At 36.7% G+C, this 16592-nt stretch overlaps 1 protein-coding gene across 7 annotated transcripts in view; it reads left to right on the forward strand.

The window, feature by feature from the left end:
- Positions 1 to 16592, forward strand: part of HECTD1 (HECT domain E3 ubiquitin protein ligase 1) — a 101958-nt gene that overhangs the window by 51992 nt on the left and 33374 nt on the right. For 4 of the 7 annotated variants that reach the window (XM_075926972.2, XM_075926970.2, XM_075926973.2 and 1 more), the window contains exons 20-27: positions 1054 to 1188; positions 1273 to 1412; positions 2413 to 2736; positions 3997 to 4163; positions 4394 to 4570; positions 8930 to 9766; positions 13738 to 13959; positions 16046 to 16179. In XM_075926972.2, the coding sequence (XP_075783087.2) occupies positions 1054 to 1188; positions 1273 to 1412; positions 2413 to 2736; positions 3997 to 4163; positions 4394 to 4570; positions 8930 to 9766; positions 13738 to 13959; positions 16046 to 16179 (2136 nt within the window). The remainder of the gene's footprint in view (positions 1 to 1053; positions 1189 to 1272; positions 1413 to 2412; positions 2737 to 3996; positions 4164 to 4393; positions 4571 to 8929; positions 9767 to 13737; positions 13960 to 16045; positions 16180 to 16592) is intronic. The other 3 variants (XM_075926974.2, XM_075926975.2, XM_075926976.2) reach the window with 2 other exon arrangements.

Consider the following 16592-nt stretch of genomic DNA (forward strand, 5'->3'; position numbering starts at 1 on the left):
AGGATTAAATGTCTCAGCTTTACCAACGGTTTTTCTCAATTGCCATTTCTATTCTTGCCATCTTTTGTTTATGAATAATATTCTTTAAACCTAGATTCTCTTGAACTTAATTTGGCAGTGAAGTCATCCTCCTTTCATTTTAAATCAAAACTATTTCTGTGAGAATTTTAGAATGCCATCAAGTCAGCATTTGTAACCAGAGAAAAATTGGAGGAAAAAATTTTCTAGTACAGTGATGACTTCCTGGAAGGCGCTTGCAGATTGCAATATCTTAAGTTACATAGAATTAGATATAAACATCTTGACCATTTCAGATGTCCACTATGTATATACACCAAAAAATGATCCAGTCTTCAACTAAAGAACCAGTAGAATGTGAAAGTTGTTAACTTTGGCTTCTTTTGTAATATTTTCTGGCTGTGGAATTGAGGAAAACTGTAGGGGAAAGAAGGTCTTGTGGCCAAATCCAGATCAGTAAGACATGACTTCTGTTTCTGCCTTTGCTACAGACTTCCTGTTATAACATCTGGGTGCTGCAGTTTCTCCATTTTTGTCTCCATTTCTGTGTACCAGGTGTTGAGTCTTAACTCATTCAGATTTGAAAGTGGTTTTAAGATGATGGATGTACTATGAAGTGCAGAGTATTGTTGCTATTGTTAAGAATAATATTGTTTAAATTACCAGCAAGTAACTAGGGGAAGTTATGAAAAACAGTTCTTTATAAATTAGATATAAAACTTGAAAATAGTTTAAAATCTATTCCTGATTAATAGACTTTACTGTAAATGATTTTTCTGGCATAAGATGGAAAGACAGTAGTGCAGTATGGAATATCTCTTTGCTTACCTAAAACAATGCAAAGTTGAAAGATTTTTTTTAATACAAAAAGATACATGTATTTGTTTCCATTTTGTGATCTAATTATTTTATTAACAAGTGTATGAAAACATAAAAGTAGAAAATATTTTGCTTGAATCATCAAAACTTCATAAAACTGATTAACATATGATTAGAAGTGGCCATTATTAATGTTTTTGATACATTCGAGTTTAGATATTAACAAGAAGATTGAGGTTTCGTTTGGAACGTGCTTCTGGGGAGACTTCTTTGATAGATCGAACTGGCAGAATGTTGAAAATGGAGCCTCTAGCAACAGTTGAATCCTTAGAACAATATCTCCTGAAAATGGTGAGCAGGAACCCATGATAATGGATTTGCAAAGAGTGAAAGCATTATTTCTTGATATCATTTCAACTATTTTTCATTCTTTAGGTAGCAAAGCAGTGGTATGACTTCGATAGAGCTTCATTTGTTTTTGTACGAAAACTACGTGAAGGCCAAACGTTTGTATTCAGGCACCAACACGACTTTGATGAAAATGGAATTATTTACTGGATTGGGACAAATGCTAAGTAAGATTCTTCAGTGTTAATTCATTTAAATTAAGTGTGATATGCTGTAATCACCAGGAGTAAAACAGAAGAAAATACTGTAATAAAATGGAGTTTACTGTGATTTGGAAAAGAACTCTCTCCTATTAGTATTCCTGGATAGAATTAAACTCATGCATATTATACCTGAAGCATAAAAGAGCACTATGAATCTTAGAAGTTGACTTGGAAATTTCAATTTCTATTTTTATCTAAGAGAAATAGTTTTCTCTTTTGAACTCATCATAGTACAGTAATATGAAATCTTTGGATTTGTCTCTTAAGGTACGTCTAGACTACAAGCCTCTTTTGAAAGAGGCATTTTTGTAAGAGCTCTTTCGAAAAAGCCTCTTTTGAAAGGGATCGTCTAGACCAGTGGTTCCCAACCTTTTGGGGCTGCTGTGCTCCTGGGGGTGGGGGCTGCGCATGCGCCGGGCGCCCGGGACCTGGGGCGCAAAAATAGCTCGGGCCAGCTCTGGTCACTAGGCGGGCACACACAAATGCCCCGGCGGGTGCCATGGCACCTGTGGGCACCGCATTGGGGACCACTGGTCTAGACAGCCACAAGACTTTTGAAAAAGTGATCCGCTTTTTTTTAAAAGAGAGCACCCAGGCAATCTGGATGCTCTCTTTCGAAAAAACCCTGGTTTGTGTTCAGGAACACCTTTTTTTGGAAGAGCTCTTTCGAAAAAAGATAGGTTTACCACTGTTGAAAAAACCACTGCGTTCTTTTGATTTAATTTCAAAAGAACGTGACGGCAATCTAGATGCAGATGAAGTTTTTTCGAAAAAAGGCCACTTTAAAAAAAAAAACAACAACAATCTGTAGTCTAGACATAACCTTAATTATTTAATATTTCAGGGTTCTGACTATAATTTAATTTTAATTAAAAAGTTATTTTTGGCAGTCTGTTAAAACATACTGATCTTATCTGTTTTAAAATAAATGATAATGAATCCTGTAATTCTCTTTTCAACATAGAACTGCATATGAGTGGGTAAATCCAGCAGCCTATGGGTTAGTAGTTGTTACATCTTCAGAAGGAAGAAATCTGCCATATGGACGTTTGGAAGACATCTTAAGTCGTGAAAGTTCAGCTCTAAATTGTCATACCAATGATGATAAGAATGCTTGGTTTGCCATAGATCTTGGTCTTTGGGTAGTACCATCAGCTTATACGTTACGCCACGCTCGTGGTTATGGAAGATCTGCACTCAGAAATTGGGTTTTCCAGGTATCCAAGGATGGACAAAACTGGACTACTTTGTATACCCATGTTGATGACTGTAGTCTCAATGAACCAGGGTATGTTGAAAACATTCTAGCTTCCTTTATTTATTTGAATTGTCAATTAAAAATATGCTTTACTATTTCCTAGCATTTAGATGCACACGGTTGAATCTCTAATTTTTAAATGCTTCTTTGGTTATTTTTAAGAATGTTTGTAGTCTACTAACTTAGTTAGGCATTTTTTTTTATTCATAAATATTGAAAAGCTATACTACAGGTTGAATGCCTCTAATCCGGTACACTCTGATCTGGCAAGATCTGTGGGCCACCATGATTTTAGTTATCATGGGTGTGGCCACATTTCTTGCAGTCCCATAACATTTGTTTACAGCCCCCAGTCCTGGCTCTGTGTTGTGTGCTGTTAGCTCTTATTTACCCTGAATGTCTTCCAAGAGCCTACTAAGCAGTGAAGGTGTTGGTAATGCTGCTTGATAATATTGACCTCCCTGTGATTTTTCAAATTTTCTTTTTCAGGACTGGTCTCATTTTGCTGAATTGCTTCTTTGAGATTGTTTATGTATATGAATAATACAATGGTGCTTTTAAAAAAGTGTGCATTCACACTACAATATGAAATGTTGACCATGACAAATGTTTGCTTTTAATATAGCAATAAGATCAGATTGTTGCCTAATTTCTAATGTTTGTCATAGGCAGTAGAAATATATTAGAGCTAATTGTGTTTACTGTTCTTTTTTAAATCCAACACACATTCCTCTTATTCCTGAATAAGCTGATGCCATATAAACTTAACATGCATTGAAGCAACATAATGTGGTTTAGAATAGTTTTTACCAAACTGTGGTCCATGACTCACTGATCACTTGTTGTTGGTTCATAGCAAGTTGGCTTAATGTTTTGTTTTTGACTTGCATTATGTTATGATAGATGCAGCTAAAATAAGATATTCATTTACTTAGTATTTTTTCCTGTAAGCAATTGCTATACTGACTTCAGGAATATTATGCAATTGTGACTGGGAGTCTTAAGTGCTCCGTGCAGTCAAGAGTGGGGGAGGAGAAATATTCCTGAGACTCTTAATATGTCAGTCACTTGATGGACAAAATTAAAATCCAGATATAGAGGATGGCTTTGGTTTTCTTTTGGAAAAAGCAGGTAACACTTGTGAACTCATACCAGTACAAATTTTGAACCTGTACATCTTTTTCTTTTCATACTTTTCATGTTGTTGTCAGAATTCATGCATTTTCAATAAACTATTAGTAGTAAAAATAACTATTACTACTTTTTCTCCCCTCCCCCAATAACCTGAAGATCTACAGCAACCTGGCCTGTAGATCCACCCAAGGATGAGAAGCAAGGATGGAGACATGTAAGAATAAAACAGATGGGAAAGAATGCCAGTGGGCAAACACATTACCTCTCTCTGTCTGGTTTTGAACTTTATGGTACTGTGAATGGCGTGTGTGAAGATCAATTAGGTAAGGAAAAGAATACATCTATACAATTCGCTTTCCCATAAATTGATAGTGAATGCATGGCATGAAGATAAGTGAACACTGGGAAAGTGATAAATTGAACATTGTCATGGACCTTTTAAAAATACTGAGCTCAAAATAAGTGTGCATGCAAATCAGCTTTGCCGTTTACGTATATTTTTTACAATATTGTCTAAATTTTTCTTATTCTGCATTTAAATTATGGTTTGTAGGAAAAGCAGCAAAGGAGGCAGAAGCTAATTTGCGGAGACAAAGGCGGCTAGTTCGCTCTCAAGTTTTGAAGTACATGGTTCCTGGTGCTCGTGTAATCAGAGGAATTGATTGGAAGTGGCGAGATCAGGATGGTAGTCCACAGGGCGAAGGCACTGTTACAGGAGAATTGCACAATGGTGAGCAAGTGCTTATTGAATTTACAAAGGGTTTTAGATAATTAATTTCATGCATTGTGATTATGCATGATTATTGCATTGTGATTATGAAATTATACTTTTGTTTTCTTTGCCACACTTTAAAAGGCTGATGAAATCCTAGTTTGCATCAGGTGAAATATTTCCAGTAGCGATAGGGAAGTGATATTGCCATTATACAAGACTTCATTCCTTATCTGGAATACTGTGTGTAATGCTGGTCTCCCATTTTATAATTCCAAATGGAACAGTAGTAGAGAAGGGGTACTAGGATGATCTAAGGAATGACACAGAGGAGACACAAGGGACTTTGTTTAGTCTAACCAAACAAAGGCTATGGGGAGATGTGATTGCTCTCTGTAAATATGTCAGCGAGATTAACACCAGAGACGGAAGTGGGAATTATTTAAATTGAGGACCAGTGTTAACACAACAAATGTATGAGTGACCATGAACAAGTTTAGGCATGAAATTAGAGGTTTCTACCTATCAGAGGAAAAAAGTTTTGCAACAGATTCCTGAGGGGAGCAATGTGGGCAAAAATGCAAACTGATTTCAGGAATGAACTTGATAAAGTTTGTGGGAGAGGGTGGTTTAATATTGTCTACAATGGCCTGTCTGGGAATGCTAGTAGCAAATACATCTCCAGTGGCTGGATTTGGAACAGTAGATGCAAAGGCTTCTGAGTTACTACAGTGAGTTCTTTACTGAAGTATCTGTCTTATGGGTCTCAACAACATACCCAGGATCTAACTGATCACCATAATTGAGGCTGGGAAGTAATTTTCTCTTGGGTTTCATTGGCAGAGCCTTAAGGACTTGTTGCTTTCCTCTGCAGCTTGGGGCACAGAGGTTACTTGCTGATATAAGTAGAGTAAATTGTGGAGTTTCTGTTACTTAAGTCTTTAAATAATGATTTGTGAACTTCAGTAACTTAGCTGAAGGTTACAGATCAGTTACAGGAGGGTGGGTATGTGGGGGAGGTTCTGACTCCTGCAGTGTGCAGTTTAGAGTAAATAATTACAGTGGTCCTTTCTGGCTTAGAGTCTATGAGAAAATGCTGATATGATCATTATAAGGCACAGATTATTAACAATTTAGAGATTAAGAATTAAATGTCATGATTGTCTTTTCACTGTTTCAGTTCAGTTATAAAATTCTATATTTTTCATTTTAATGCATGAAAATAGTCTGTTCCAATGTATAAGTGTCATAGAAATTTAATTTGCTTGGGAGTGGTGACCGTGAAATGAATATATCTTTAGCAATTTGCCTAATTAAATATACCAAATTGTTGCTGCAAAATCTGAGACATATGATAAACCATTTACAGCATGAAAACTGTTGATTGGTAGAAGATAGTGAACTATGCTTATCTGCATTATCTCAAGATACTTTTCTGCATCTCTTCTAGCTTAGCATTTGCAACATTTTCTTAGCTTGTGTGGGTTTTTTTTTTTTTTTTTAATATTCTGTATCTTTCCTATCTTACTAGCTTCACTGGGATCAGGTCACTTTTTTATATAAAAGCAATTAACTTGATGTTAAGAGGCTAATGTAAGACTATAAAAGCCTTGGAAGGTATAATTCAGAAGGATATAGAGTATTATCCAAGAGGCTCCAGAATAGAGATGATTATACAGGTTGAACCTCTTTAGTCTAGAGCTCTCTGGTCTGGAAACATCAGTCATCCAGAATGATTTTAGTTAGCTGGATGTCCACTTTTCGTGGGTGTGGCCATCTTTTCCGCAGTCCCATAAAGTTTTACAGCCACCAGTCCTAGCGCTCTGTGTTCTGTGCTGTTCTTTAGCTCTGATTTACCCCTAAATGTCTTCCATGAGCCCAGTAAACCGTGCAAGTGTTGGTAATGCTGCTAGACAATATTGACCTCCTGTTATCCTGAAAATTCTCCTGTTCGGAACCAGTCAGGTTCTGAGGGTATCGGACTAGAGAGGTTCAACCTGTACTCTCTCCTTCCTTGTTGTTTTCTCTTTTAAACATTTAATATCACCCTCCCCTCTTCTGAGGCCTCCTGAATATAGGATCACTCCTTCCTTAGTTCTGAATTTTTTGCATGTAAGGTTCATAACCCTTTTAATATTATTTAAAGACACAAATTCCATCGACAGCACACTGCTCTTAATGGATGCAACTGCGCCCCCGGTCATATTCTTATTTGCAACACCTTTCTAAGTATGCTTGGCGAGTAATGTGCATAATACAAAAATTGCTGCTTAGAAGGGTTTATCTCCTTTTGCTTAAAATTAATTATTGGAAAAAAGTGAACAAGTGAAACTACTGCTCATCCTTCTCATTTGATTGTCAAAATGCATAAAACATACCAGCAAATTCTTTATCCATTCATAGTCTTCCTAGACATTGTTGGAATATTGCAAAAAATATTGCAGTGACTTTAGTGGGACTACTCATTTCTGAATTTTAAGCAGATGTTGAAGTGCCCAAGAACTCAGCACCTTTCAGGAGCAAGATGCCAAATGCATAGAAAGTGAACCCTTGCAGGAGCAAGATTTTTCAGTATAGGAAAGATACTAATAACTACAAGTAATACATTTGGTTATGCTTTCCCAAAACATTCTTTCCTGAATCCCATAAGGAAATTCATATTTATTTACCAGTGATGAGGGACTTAGCTCCGTATCTTGTGTGTAGAGTTTGTCAAGAACAGCATATAGAATTCTGAATTTCTAGTGAAGAAAAAGAAAAACTCAAATTCTGAGTCTCACTTTGCATGGCAAGTTATAGTTTGAGGTGGCTTGAAATAGCTTATATAACATCTCTTTAATGTTTATCAGTGCTAGTAAAAACAAAAATACTTAATTAATTGTGGCACTGCTAACATGGTTGCCTATTTTTCAAGTACTCTTTTCCCCCAAAATGTAAGGGTGTGCTATCCTACTTGAAAAATTGCCTGTGAAGTTGTATTTTGTTCTAAAAAATTATGTCTTTTGGGTAGAACTTTGGGCATGCACACAGAAAATGGCATCTAATAATGCTAAAAGTATATTTTAATGGTTAACTTAAAAAAGCTCATTTTTGTGTGTTTGAGAAAATAAAATGTGCATCTGGGCCTGACAGTTTCTAGGTCTTGTTTCTTCCTGATGTGACATGACATAACTTAACTCCTCCCCCCCCCCCCCGCAAACATTTCTGAGTTTAATGGAAAGTATTCATTAGTTGAAGCAGTGCTACCAAGTTTCATTTTAACAGCATATAATGATGCTTACATAAAAAAAAAAACTTTATGAAATATTAAGATTATGATAAACATTTAGACAAGCTAAGAAAAGAAAACATGAGTAACATTTTACCCTTTATTCATGCTGTAGTAAATAGTATTAACAATACTCTGAATTACGGGTTTAGGTGTTTGCTTTACCTTTTGAATTTTCTTATATTACTCTTTTTTATCACAGTCCAGTGATAAATATCTTCTAATAAGAGATTAGAAAAGTTGCATCCCTTATTAGAGTTATTTTGGTTTTAAGTAATAGTCAAGTCAAATATTCTATTAAATTACTATTCTTTTGCAATTGTAGAATCCCAACCTGCTATTCTTACTCAAGCAAGTAGCCCTTATCTGTATAGTGCAGTGGAAGTCATTCAGGCTATTCATGCAAGTAAGGAATGTGGGATTGGGCCCATGTTAATTACTGAACTAAAAAATGAATTTTAAACTTTTTGTATTTTGAATTGAATGCAAGATTGAAAAAATCCCAATTTAATCACTTCATTTTTAAAATATGCATTCTATAACTTGAAGGTGCCAGCACATAATTCCAATTAAGCCACATACATATGTGTTGTAATTTTTACAGTTGCACAGAAATAAATGAAGACATGAGAAATTTTTAACACATAATTGTTTTTTGCTGGCTAAATTTTTAAGGAATGAAATTTCTAAATTTAAGGATGCTGTTTAGCATCCTCTGTTATAGTAAACATTTTATCTTACATATACTTCAAGTCCACTTACATGAAACTTGCATCTATCTTTAATTAAACTAAAAACTTAAAAAAAAACAAAGTAGGAAATGCCTGTAGTATGCCAGACTCCAGCCTGGAGCAAACTTTTCTGGCTGGATTCTCAGACCCTGAAAATAAAGATGAATCAAGGCATACATATACCAACTTTATTTAGTAAAATTATCAAATTATTTAAATTCCACGTTTTTAATTTTAATTGGCCCTGAAGGATATTTACTAATTTTAGTAACTCAGAGTTTCAGCCCTAATGCAAAGCTGATCCCATATTGTGGAGCTACTGTCTGACACGCTCCTGTCTGCTTTCTGCTGGGTCTCACAAACTCCTGTCCTTTCCAGGCTGGATTGATGTCACCTGGGATGCTGGTGGCTCTAACTCTTACCGTATGGGCGCAGAAGGAAAGTTTGACCTCAAGCTTGCACCAGGGTACGACCCTGATTCAGCGGCATCACCCAAACCTGTTTCATCCACTGTTTCAGGCACAACGCAGTCATGGAGCAGCTTGGTGAAAAACAACTGTCCAGACAAGACGACTGCTGCTGCAGGCTCCTCAAGTAGAAAAGGAAGCAGCAGTTCTGTGTGTAGCGTGGCCAGTAGCAGCGACATCAGCTTGGGTTCGACCAAAATGGACCGGAGATCAGAGAGTGTAATGGAACAGAATATAGTTTCAGGCACTGACGTCCACGAGCCAATTGTTGTACTGTCTTCTGCTGATAGCATCCCTCAAGCTGAAGTAGGGTCATCATCCAGTGCAAGCACCAGCACCTTAACAGCGGACATGGGAAATGAAAATGCGGAAAGGAAGTTAGGTCCCGACAATTCCATACGTACTCCTGGGGAGTCTAGTGCCATATCCATGGGAATTGTTAGCGTAAGCTCTCCTGATGTTAGTTCAGTATCTGAATTGACCAATAAAGAAGCAGCTTCCCAAAGACCCCTTAGCTCTTCCACAAGTAACAGACTTTCAGTGAGTTCTTTGTTGGCTGCTGGTGCTCCAATGAGCTCCAGTGCAAGTGTTCCTAATTTATCTTCACGTGAAACCTCTAGCTTGGAGTCTTTTGTACGGAGAGTGGCAAACATAGCACGCACCAATGCCACTAACAACATGAATTTAAGTCGAAGTAGCAGTGATAACAACACTAATACTTTGGGAAGGAATGTCATGAGCACTGCAAGTAAGTAAGATTTTTTTTTTCAGATAATGAGATTAAATGCTTCATGTAAGAAGGGTATGCAAGAATGTGTCTATCCTTGGCTTCCTTTTAGACTTCAAATGTGGTCCATTCTGAATATGGAATGTAACTACATCAGCCCTCACTTCCCAATTCTTCTGTAACTAATGAAGAGATGGTTGTATTTGGAAAATGGTATATGGCTGTTGCTTCACTAATTTCTAACAACTGTAGTGTCAGCTATCCTGGCTCCCTCTGTAGTACTCTCAAACAAGAAAAGAAAAGAAAACTAACAGCAAATGATTTAGGAGGGTGCCTCTTGAGTTAGTTCACGCTTCTGAATTTTAGAATGTTCATTACTCTCACTTAGTGTACCATGTAACTGGTAAATGTTAATTTTGTACATTTGATAACTTATTATATTTAAATTAGGGGGGCTTGAATGTACAGCTTTGTATTAAATTGATCAAGTTCAGAGAAAAAGGAAACCATCCAAACCAGAAAGCAACATTTCAGGTTCATATTAGATGCCATACCTTTTATGTTCCTTTTCCTTGTTTTCTTTTCTCCAAATAGGTGATTGACCAACTACACTCTCCTGCTCCTATTGTGTGTGCGCATCATGTGTATTAATCTGTTTTTTTAATGATGATGTATAGAGAACTTCTCAGTTCCTTTTTGCTACCCATTCTTATGTTCATGAAGTGAGACTAGGAAAAATAATTTAACACTTTAGAGTAGGAGTAAAGATAAAGGGGAAGAGAGGGAAGAGGAGAGGAAGAAAGATTACTGGCTTTTTGTTTAATAGAGTGGAAGAACAGTGCCTCTAATGCTGAACTTTATTTATGCTGGAGGGAAAGATGTTTTGATTTGAAAACAACAGTATTTATTTTAGTAACACACTTGATTAATCTTCCTAGAATTTGGCAGCAGATTAAGAAATATATTGTGGTGATGCAAAGTGCAAAGAAACCCAGTCTTCAACTTGCCAATTGTTTATTTCAGAATTTTAAATCTTTCAAAAAATTCCCTTCCTTCTAGACATTATTTTAAATTTTATAGAAGGAGCAGATGGCGTCTCTGCTACGTGCCATAGAGAGGCACCAAGGACTAAATTCAGTAAGGGAACTAAGTTTAGTGTGATGCGTAGCTAAGTGAAAGGCCTGAAATTCAGATACATTCTGCATATGGGCTTGTTTAGGAATTGTCTGAAGTTACAGATGATGATTGGGTGTGGGGCTCTAGCTACAATTTAAAAATATCAATATTTACCAGTAGTTACTATGCAGTAGTATTTGAGCTAACTAGTTTCTCTACGTTTGTATGTTAACGGTGTAATAACAGCTGGCATGTGCTGACTTTACGGCTTCTACTGTATCTCCTTGCTCTAGTAGAAACTTGCTGTTGCTACTGTGGTTATGTATGAGAAATGTTTACACTATTATAACCTACCTTATCAAGATCTTAATTTTCTTTTAAATTTCATGAGCTCGAAATTTCTCATGCTTGTCTTTAATCCAGAGTGTGTGTGTGAGAGAGAGAGAGAAGAGGTATCGGGCAATGAGAGGTCTCTTTAGAAGACGAGGTTAGCTGTTAAAGTGAAACTTCAAAATTTAAGTTTAGTCCACTTTTTTAAGTATGAAAATAGCTTCTGGTGCTACATCTGCCTGGAACACCTCTGCCTATGTATGTGGGTTTACTATTCGCATTTTCCTATTTGTAATTTTTAGCCTGTTGTGGAAGACTCAAATCAACAAAGGGGAAGTAACTGACTACAGCAGTGGTTTCCAAACTTTTCAGCATCACGCCCCCTTTTTGATTTTTGAGAAACCCTAACCCCTCCTCCCCCCAAAAAAGCAGAAACTCGAGCAAAAAAAAAGGAGGGGGAACTGACCAGGGCCAAAAAAACAAAAATAGCAGCAAAACTTGGAGGGGGGAATTGAGGAGGGAGGGCTGGGTTGCCTCACGCCCCCCTAAAATTTCTTCACCATCCCACCCTCTCCCGGGACATGCCCCCAGTCCACCCATGGACTACAGAATGAAACAGAAGCAGTAACATTTATTCTACCCAGAGCTATCAAATGTACTAGGTATACAAACTGAATTTTTTTTCTAGACTCTTTTTAATGTGATTAAATTGCTTGTGTCACTTGGAAGCAATTTCCAAAATTGCTTTTTTAATAATTAAAAAAATTATTTTCTAAAACTTTGTATTTCACATCTTTTATAGAAATGTTTAAAAATCACATAGCATGCAGAAAGCCATAATTTTATTGTGATCTGAGCCTGCAAATATGCTCAGTGTTCACTTCAAGCATGTGAGAAATCCCATTTAAGACAGTGGGACAGTTCATATGCTTTAATTATGTGCAGAAATGATTGCAGGATTGTGACTTACAGATATATCATACAGTGCTGCATATATAATCACAGTCACCGCATAAATGCCCAAAATTCTGCACAGTGATTTAAAGTAAATATAGCTGAATACAGCCAGTCCCCGTGTTACGAACGGTCAATTTTCAACTGTTTGCATTTATGACCAAACCTCCCATTAAGCGGTCGTAAACATGGTCCCCGAGTTATGAATGCGACCCGCACTTACAAACTGCATGGTCGCAGTGTAACGCAATGGGGGTCCATCTTATGAACATTTCGAGTTATGGCCAAGTGTTTGGTCCGTAACCCGTTCGTAACTTGGGGACTGGCTGTATATGTCAATTATTATTAAGGCCCTGTGTTATTTATGATATTGCAGATCCTGCAATATTGGGCTTCCACTACAGTTTTTATTTTCATTAGCTTCCTTTGCACAGTCCACAGTTTTGCAAACATTTTGAGTATTCATTTAGTATTGCACTAACATTCATTACCTGTAAAATGTAAAGAGTTAAAGTGACTGGACTTGATTTCTACAGCAGTTAAGACCTGTATAGTATTCTGAAGATTATATTGTACCAGTCATGTATTTTGCGTAATGAATGTACTACTGTTGCAGTATGTGTGGTTATTGACAAAAAAATTAGCGGGCCATAACATACTTGAGTGTTTGTTTATATCCACTGAGCATTTAAAAAAAAATTGGTCTACTTTGGCTTTTCCAAATTGCTGCTATTAATAAAAGTCCATTATTACTATTTTGCAATTTTCCATGTCTTGGCTGAGACTCAACTGTAATTATTTGAAGATCTGGTGATTCAAGAAGGGCTTTAATTATTCCATGTTTAAAAGAAAATGCAGTTAGTGTACTTGCAGTGTAAAAAGTGTAAATGCAGTATGAGCCTGCTGTCATAGGTCACTTTTTTTGTTTTGTTTTCAGTCTTCAACATTTTGTTAAAAGGTAAAGAAATATTAAATTGAGAAAATGGTTTTAAGCTAAAATTTTGGCTGAGATTTCCTACACAGTATGCAAATTAGATTATATTTTTCATAGCTCCTGTAACTGAAACACATTGCTCACATTAATGAATAATACGCTACATAAAAGTAAACAAAACACTGTGTGAAACTGTCAGGTTAGGATTTGTGTAGCAGTTATAAAATGCATAAAAATCAAAAGCTACAAAACTATATCCATTTTAATGTTGCTGTCTTTTTGCCATTATCATAATTTCTCTGTATATCTATTAAATGGTATTGATGTTAGTTCGAGAAAAGATTAAATCCCATTTAACTGGGTTTTAAAGAAGATACTGCAGATTTCCAGGGAATTGATATACCGTGAGATTTATTTAATAAAATTTTGTTAGTTTAAATGGAGGTTGTTCCAAACTGGACATGTGATCTATTTAATACCCCCAAACAGCTGCTGTACACCGTTTTCTTTAAGGACTTTTTTTCTCATAGGTCTCCTAGACAGGTAACTCAGGGTAACTTTCAAGCCAAAAAAAAAACCATTTTTTTTCAAACACAGGAGTCATGCATGTAAATTGTACACTTCGAATCATTTATTTTATCTTACCATATCTTTATAGCTTCTCCTCTAATGGGTGCCCAAAGTTTTCCTAATCTGACTACAACTGGTACCACATCAACAGTGACCATGTCTACATCCAGTGTTACTAGCAGCAGCAATGTAGCTACAGCAACTACAGTTTTATCTGTTGGTCAGTCACTTAGTAACACTCTAACTACTAGCCTAACATCAACATCTAGTGAAAGCGATACAGGTCAGGAGGCAGAATATTCTTTATATGGTAAGTTTAATTTTTGAATGAACATAAGCAGACCTCCCCTTAATGATTTTCCTTTTCTTGCTTACCTTTATGATGGTTTTTTTTGTTTATTGTTTTATTTACTGAACAGTGAGAGTTGAGTTGTTCACCTGTCAATAGTTATGAAAGACTGTGTCCATTAAAGGAGTGTTGATGTAGTGGCAGTGTTTCAGAATATTAAAAAAAACAAAGTATAGAATCTCTCTCTTGCAGTCTTACTGATATTTTTTTATTTAGGCATTTAAATACTTTGTGGTGATTTAAAAACATTGGACCAATAATTTTAACATCTAAAACTCAATAAATAGCTTATATTAAAATCAAACATTCTTGTTTGTGTGTTGTATGGGTACATTGCTCCAGATTTTTAAAGGCATTTTTATGCTTAGTGTTGTAGTTACTGATTCAGGATCCTAAATGTCAATTTCAAAAGGGTCTGAATTCCTTTTTAATATGAATTTAAATTCAGTTCCCAGTCAGTGGGAGCTGCAGGAAGCGGTAACCCACTCAGCACCACTTCTTGCAGCTCTCATTGGCCAGCAACATCAATCCACAGCCAACAGGGGCTGCGATCACCTATACCTCTGGAGGCATAGGTAAACAAAGCATCTCTCGACCAGTTAACAGCTTGCCCTTACAAGCCAGAGTTTTCAAATGTCTGAATATTCTTTTTCCATTTCTAATTTTTTTTATGTTTGTGATACTAAATGGAACCGGTGTCACTCAGATATTTACATGTTGAAAAAAATTTTTTGTTGTGATGTGGCTGCGCTTAAAGCACACTGTACTCTCTTGGGAGAGACTGATGTGATTAGTTGTCTTAGAATTTCTTCTTTCTTAGAATCTTTCTTGGGAAGGTTGCAGAGATTATTAGAATAGATGAAATTATTAGTTGTACTCTGGTAGAACCTCCACAGGAGAGGTAAGAAAATATAAAGAAAGAATCAGAAAAACCCTATGTAGTAAAAAACCCTTGTTAATAGACACTAATAGGAGAGCTGTATGCTGATACTGAGGCTGCTTATATATTTTATTTTAAAAAATGGTGTTAACCAATATTATCAAATGAGTCCATTATATTATGCCATTTGTTAGGGGGCTCTGTGTGTGTCATGGAAGTTGTGGAAGTCATGGATTCTGTGACTGTCCTTGACTGCCATGACTTCTGCAGTAGTCAGTGTGACTGACTCTCTAGGGCTGCCTGTGCAGCAGTGTTGGGGACCGTGGGAGCAGCTGCAGCTTAGTAGACCCCAGCAGCAGTCACTGGGCTGCCACAGCAGCTGCTGTCAGCGGCCCCTGGCAGCAGGTGCTCGTGGCCCTGGTCCCTGCCCTACTTCCCTGAGCAGCAGCTCACTCTTCCCCTTTGTGCTCCTCCTCCCCCGAGCTAAGATTGAGTCAATAGTATTTATAGTAAAAGTCATAGACAAGTAATGAGCCATGAATTTTTGTGTTTTGGCCACAATCTGTCCATGACTTTTACCAAAAATACCCATGACTAACTTGTAACTTCTAGTCATTTGTTATGGTTTGGAGAACACAATTAATGTTAGTAAAACAATTTGAAATTAGTTCTGAAAATGAGTTAAAAGTAGTTTAAGATCATAGCCAGTCCCTGAATACCGGTAACGATCTTTGTAGCTTTACTGTCCATGTCTTTGCATAAATATTAAAGACCCACGGAGAAGGGGAAACTGTGTGATTATATATAAATACTATGAAATTCATAATGTAAATTGAAGAAATAAAGGTTTTTCTCCCAATCTTGATCAATCCTGTAATTTTAGATGTGACTTCTAAGAAGTATATATTGCTAAACATTTTTACTGTATCATTTGAACAGACTGTTGTTTACTGTATCCTTTGAACATACTATTGTTTCTTTGCCAGGTGTGCTAATTAGGTGCTTTACATTTTTTTCTTTTCCACATTGACAGTGTGTGTTGGACAAAGTTTTAGCCCTGTCTTCCTTAATAGTTAGAGCTCTGTTTTCATTCTTTTCCTCCTTCTTTTAGCTTTCAAAATTATTTCACTTTTTAAAACACGTTTTTATCTTTTATTTTATATATAGATTTTCTTGATAGCTGCCGGGCAAGTACACTATTAGCAGAGTTAGATGATGATGAGGATCTGCCTGAGCCAGATGAGGAGGATGATGAAAATGAAGATGACAATCAAGAAGATCAGGAATATGAGGAAGTTATGGTACAGTGTATACCTAGATTTACTTTCTATTTAAATCAAATCTGCATATTAAAGGATAGATATAAGATCTAAGCTATGGTGGCAGTGTGAGAATCTAGAATTGGCTTTTTATGCTTAAAGCAGGGGTCAGCAACCTTTTCAAACCAAAGAGCCAAACTACATAAAAATTCACAAGTGGTCAACACAGAGTAGTATAAAAATGCAAGCCTGAAGGGAGGGGTACTTCATACACTGCCTGTTGTTCAAACGGGCAGCTCCCATTGGCCAGCAGCCAGTGGGGTTGTACTTGGGGCGGGGGCAGTGCACAAAGTTGCCTCTTCCTCCTCCTCCACCCCCCCCATGCTTGCAACTGTTCAAAGACAAATAGGGCCCTGTGGCCGCTTTTCTGAGTAGCGTGCAGAAGCAAGGCAGGC

Source organism: Pelodiscus sinensis, chromosome 5, assembly GCF_052426305.1.
Source record: "Pelodiscus sinensis isolate ZL-2025 chromosome 5, ASM5242630v1, whole genome shotgun sequence".
Taxonomy (NCBI): domain Eukaryota; kingdom Metazoa; phylum Chordata; order Testudines; family Trionychidae; genus Pelodiscus; species Pelodiscus sinensis.